Source organism: Salvia hispanica, chromosome 4 (genome assembly GCF_029641045.1).
Source record: "Salvia hispanica isolate PSC_SH4W2 chromosome 4, Shi_PSC_v1, whole genome shotgun sequence".
Classification (NCBI taxonomy): Eukaryota; Viridiplantae; Streptophyta; class Magnoliopsida; order Lamiales; family Lamiaceae; genus Salvia; species Salvia hispanica.
In genome coordinates, this window is record NC_142695.1 from 19,091,535 (window position 1) to 19,097,026 (window position 5,492).

The 5,492-nt window shown below is 31.3% G+C and overlaps 1 protein-coding gene across 1 annotated transcript; it reads right to left on the reverse strand.

The window, feature by feature from the left end:
- Positions 1–351: 351 nt before the first annotated feature.
- On the reverse strand, positions 352–1,146 carry LOC125194790 (agamous-like MADS-box protein AGL61). Its single transcript, XM_048093012.2, has one exon. It carries the CDS (start codon positions 1,063–1,065, stop codon positions 424–426), a length of 642 nt encoding a protein of 213 aa, XP_047948969.1. The 5' UTR covers positions 1,066–1,146; the 3' UTR covers positions 352–423.
- Between the last annotated feature and the right edge of the window lie 4,346 nt (positions 1,147–5,492).

A 5,492-nucleotide genomic window follows, 5' to 3' on the forward strand; every position in this document is an offset into this window, starting at 1 on the left:
TTCATTAGAATTAATCAAAATGGGTTTCCGTTACCCGTGTAACTTGTACTCCTATCACATTAGGAAATTGATATAGCAAAATCCATCTATACCTTGTACAAGTTCAACACCTTATACTCATCATGTAGTTACCAAATTAATATTGTGGCTAGCTAGCAACATCTGATGCAGGTTAGTGCGACCGTATGACATGACAGACAAAGAAACGAGAGTGACCTTCAACCTTTCATAGGGTCGGCAACATCTCCAGAAATTGAATTTAATGGAGTTTTTTGCCTATGATTAATAAGACCACATATCAACCATTATTTGCCTTTACATATATTATATATATAATCCCGTGATGCCAAACTTAACAAAATATATATATTACTTCATAAAAAACAATGAAAAGCTAGTGAGATACTAGCAAACAAAAAACGATCAGAAAAATCCATGGCAATATCCAAAGCTGCCGTTAGCAGCGGCCGCCGCTGCCGCAATATTATTAATATTAGAGCCATGGCTAGGCATCGGCTTGGCCTCATACTGCTCAAAAACCCTATTCACCATGAAAACCGAGTTCGCAGCCTGCTGGTTAACATTCTTCTTGAGCTCCTCCATGGCGTCCTTCACCTGCTCCAGCTGCTCCATCCCTAATTTACTCACCGGCGATTCCCACCAGTAGTGGCTCTGGTTGGCCTTCCTCATCGCGTCCAGGCTCTCCCCTCTCTTCCTCTCGGCCTCCACCTCGTTGAGCATGTGCCCTAGCTGCAGGTTCAGCTCCCTCACGCTGGCGTTCCTCTGCGCCTCCACAAGCTGGAAGGGGTCGTGGGCGTTGGGGACCGGGTTGCGGGCCAGGAAGCGCTCTATGATGGACTCCACGTTGGGGTGGCCGAAGGAGAAGACCTTCCCGGCCGGGGAGAAGACAATGATGCCAATCTCCACGCCACAGAGCGTGCAGAGCTCGCTCGCCTTCTTGAAGAGCCCTGACCGGCGCTTCGAGAAGGTCACTTGGAGGTGGTTCTTCACCTCTATTTTCTGGATCTTGATCTTTTGCCTTCCCATACTAGGCTTCTTTGCCATGGTGTGTGTGTGTGTGTGTGTGTTTGTTTGTGAGAATGTGATTGATGTGAGTTTGTTTGAGAGAGAGAATGGGAGATTTGTGGTGAATTTATAGGTGGTTTTGGAAGGAAAGCTGGCAATTTTTTGAGGTTTATGATGGAATTCATTCTCATCTTTAATTGTTTTAATGGATCTTTTAATGGTATGTATTAGTAATTTATGTGTGCAAATTTATTATTTTTCAATAAAAATAAGATGTATACAGAATTAATATTGATAATTTATTTTTATTTTTATAACAAAAATAACTGATTAGATATTGAAAAATTGGGACAAAATTTGTTACTTGAAAAATCTAAGATATAAATAATAAAAATATTAAAATTGGGAATAAATGGATAAATTTGAAAGTCTAGGATAAAATTATTAAAATCATTAAAGATAGGAACATATTCAATCATTAAAACTCATTTCTTGGCATATGATTTGGGAGTTTCGAGATCTTGCTCCTTTATTGGGTGGATTTTTTTCAGGTTAGTTTGTTTCTTAGTTGTCCCTATTGAATGATGATTAATTAATTAATTAATTATTTTGAAGCACAGGTCAACATGATATGAAATGTTTTTTACCATCATGGGATTTTAGCATGATTTATTTGTTTTTATTGTGCCTTGGTCAACCTTCAAATTGTTTATCACTTTATTGTGTATTGCTTTTTGTGATATCAAGGAAGAGAATCACGAAGGGGAAACGTTTATTTTGACATTGATGCTGATTGTGAAGAGTAAAACATGAATTAATTCAATCCCTTTTGTAACATAAACTTTCTTTAAAAGCATATGTATTAAATTGAGAGGATAGACTCATGATCTAGAGTGAAATGATTATTTAGAGACGATTGTAACTTATTTCTACATAATATATAATGCAATGCATCCGTTACTTCATAAAGTCTGCAATATTTAATTAAATATATGAAAAATATTATCGAGAGGAAAAGTTAAAGGTGTGTGAACCACCCTAAACTCGAGGTTTTTTATTTGTTTATTTGGTCGGAGAGGGCGAGGTGGCGTCAGTTGCGGCCATCGTCGTTGTTGTTCGTGGGGATGAACCGGAGGGTTGTGTGCTCGTTTTGCGCAACCGGAAAGACGTTGAAATATTATTTAGGGCACATTTATGAATTCAAATACATAAATGAATTATTTTATTTTATTTTAATATATTATTTTTTATTTTCAAAATTTTTATTTTCTATTTATAATAAAATAATAGAATAGAAATGCTTAATTGGGTCATAATCGCATTTAAAGACGTTAACCGTTACAATTTGACGGAACCGTCAGTTTTGGACCGATTGTGATCCGAGTTGAAATATTTGGGATGCAAAAATTCAAAATATAATGTCTAGGAACAAAATTGTAAAATGGTCATATGTTCAGGACTAATTTTGGTTTTTACTCTTTAATCTATTATCATACATATATTTGTAAAGTAGTACTACTCTTTAATCCATCACATAATAAATGTCACACTTTCTTTTTTAGTTTTTTTTTTAAAAGATGTCATATTTCTTCTTTTCTTTTTTTTGAAAATATTCTCTCTTATATTAATATAAATATTTTTTGTCTCAACTTAATACACAAAACAATAGTACTTATCTTCTAAAATTCTCTATCATTATTCAAGTGTGACAGTTATTATGAAATGAATTAAATACTTACTACTCTCTATGTCCCATTTAGGATGACCCCTTTCGTTTTTTGCATGTGTTTTAAAAAAGTCACAATAAATAGTTAAAGTGAGAGAAAAGTTAAGTAAGAGAGAGAATAACGTAGAAGAGAGATGACCCCTTTCGTTTTTTGCATGTGTTTTAAAAAAGTCACAATAAATAGTTAAAGTTGGAGAAAAGTTAAGTAAGAGAGAGAATAACGTAGAAGAGAATCTCTTCTATATTATTCTATCTCTTACTTTAATTTTTCTCTACTTTAACTATTTATTACTCCCTCCGTCCCGGCTAAGATGACACATATCTTGGCCGACGCGGGAGTTTAGGAGTTATTGGTTAAAATATTTAATTGGAGAGAGAAAAGATGGGTGCAAGTATTAAAAATAGAGAGAGAAAGAAAGAAGAATATTTTAATATGAGTGAGAAAAATGGTTGGGTGTATTAATTGGAGAGAGAAAGTTTCTAAAAAAAGGAAATGTGTCATCTTAGTTGAAATAAACTAAAAAGAAAAATGTGTCATCTTAAGTGGGACGGAGGAAATATGATTTTCCAAAATATGTGTGTAAAACGAAAGGGGTCATCTTAATTGGAAGAGTGAACTACAAAAATAGTCCCTGGACTATGCGTTTATCTCACCAATGAACCCTGGACTTTAAAAAATATCCCTAGACTACCCTGGACAAAGCGTTTATCTCGAAAATGGTCCTTTTTCACTGTTTCGTGACGAAAATACCCTTTTAGGGGGTTTTGGAGGGTTTGGACAATTTAGTCTTTTTACATTTTAAATCTGATATTATTTCAGTTATGTACTAAATCTGATATTATTTCAAAATTATCATTCTTCTTCTCATTTGTCATCCTTCACTTTGTTTCTTTATCTCAATATTAGATTTAATTTTATAAAATTAAATTTTAAATTTCAATTTTAAATATCAATAATTTTTTTAATTATTAAAATTACTATTAATTAACAAATTAATAGTTTTAATCAATATTTGATAGTGTCTAATATTTAATCAATAAGGTACGACGACACCTTAGATTTAATCAATATTTAATAGTTTTAATCATAAATAGATCATATAACACGATTTATTCCGAAATAAATATGCATTTAATGTATAGGAGAAAAATATTATGAAGTTGACTAAATCGTGTTATATGATATATTTATGATTAAAACTATTAAATATTGATTAAAACTAAGGCGTCGTCGTACTTTATTGATTAAATATTAGACACTATCAAATATTGATTAAAACTATTACTTTGTTATTTAATAGTAATTTTAATAATTAAAAAAATTTATTAATATTTAAAAATAGAATTTTAAAATTTAATTTTATAAAATTAAACTTAATATTGAAATAAAGAAACAAAGTGAAGGATGCCAAAAGGGAAGAAGAATGATAATTTTGAAATAATCTCCGATTTAATACATAACTGAAATAATATCAAATTTAAAATGTAAAAAGACCAAATTGTCCAAACCTCCCAAAACCCCCTAAAAGGGTATTTTCGTCACGAAACAGTGAAAAAAGACCATTTTCGAGATAAACGCTTAGTCCAGGGTTGTTTAGAGATATTTTTAAAGTCCAGGGTTTATTGACGAGATATACACATAGTGCAGAGACTATTTTTGTAGTTCACTCTGATTAGAAAAGGTACAAAATAGTTGGATCTACTGGTGTAATAAACACGTTGGAAAACTTAATTTATGCATGTGTTTAGTCTATATATACTCATAACACCCTTTTCTTTATTGCAGTTATGCTAATGTGTTGTAGGTCTGCCGAGAAAACTCACATAGAGTAGGAGCTCACATAGAGTTAGAGAGGTTAGTGTGGGAGAATATAAGTGAGTAGCTTTCATGGAAAAAACAATTACAAAGTTAACTGCCAAAATTTTACTTTATTCTGTATACTTGATTTTGATTTTTTTGACATGATACGGTTACATTAAGGGGAAAAAGATTAATTACAAGGTTAACTGCCAAAATTTTACTTTATTCTGTATACTTGATTTTGATTTTTTTTGACATGATACGGTTACATTAAGGGGGAGTGGTTCCAATGAGAACTTTTTTTAGAATGAGTTTAAAAACTAAAAAATCATATCATTGTTTTTATACAATATTATTAGTTGACGTCATAAAACTTATTATATTGAGTCAAAAATGATTTTATGAATCAACACGTCAGTTATTTGATATTGAGTCAGAAAATAATATACAGTCACAAACTTATTTCATGAATTAGTGAACTAATATTAAGTAAAAAATGATATGTTTTGTGATGCTAATTGATATTAATGTATCTGTAAAATGATATAATTTTGTGTTTTGATTTTAAGAAAATTTTTGACATGATCCATCTCCTACTTTAAGGTGAAACCACATATTTAATACGCTCTCTGTCTCAATTAAGTTGAGTCGTATTCATTTTTTGGATGTCCCAACTAAATTGAGTCATTTTTTTTTGACAAAAATAAAATAAAATATTCAACCACTCTTTTTTTTTTCCATCTCTTACTTTACTCTATCTTTATTTTTCCTACTTTATTCCTTAACCTCTCTCCTACTTTTCAACACAATTTTTTTTTATCTTCATGTTCAAAAATTTTAACTTAACTTAGTTGGTACGGAAGGAGTACAATACATAATTAAGACTAAATTTCATCTATTGGATTAAAATATGAATGATACAGATATAATTGAAATATG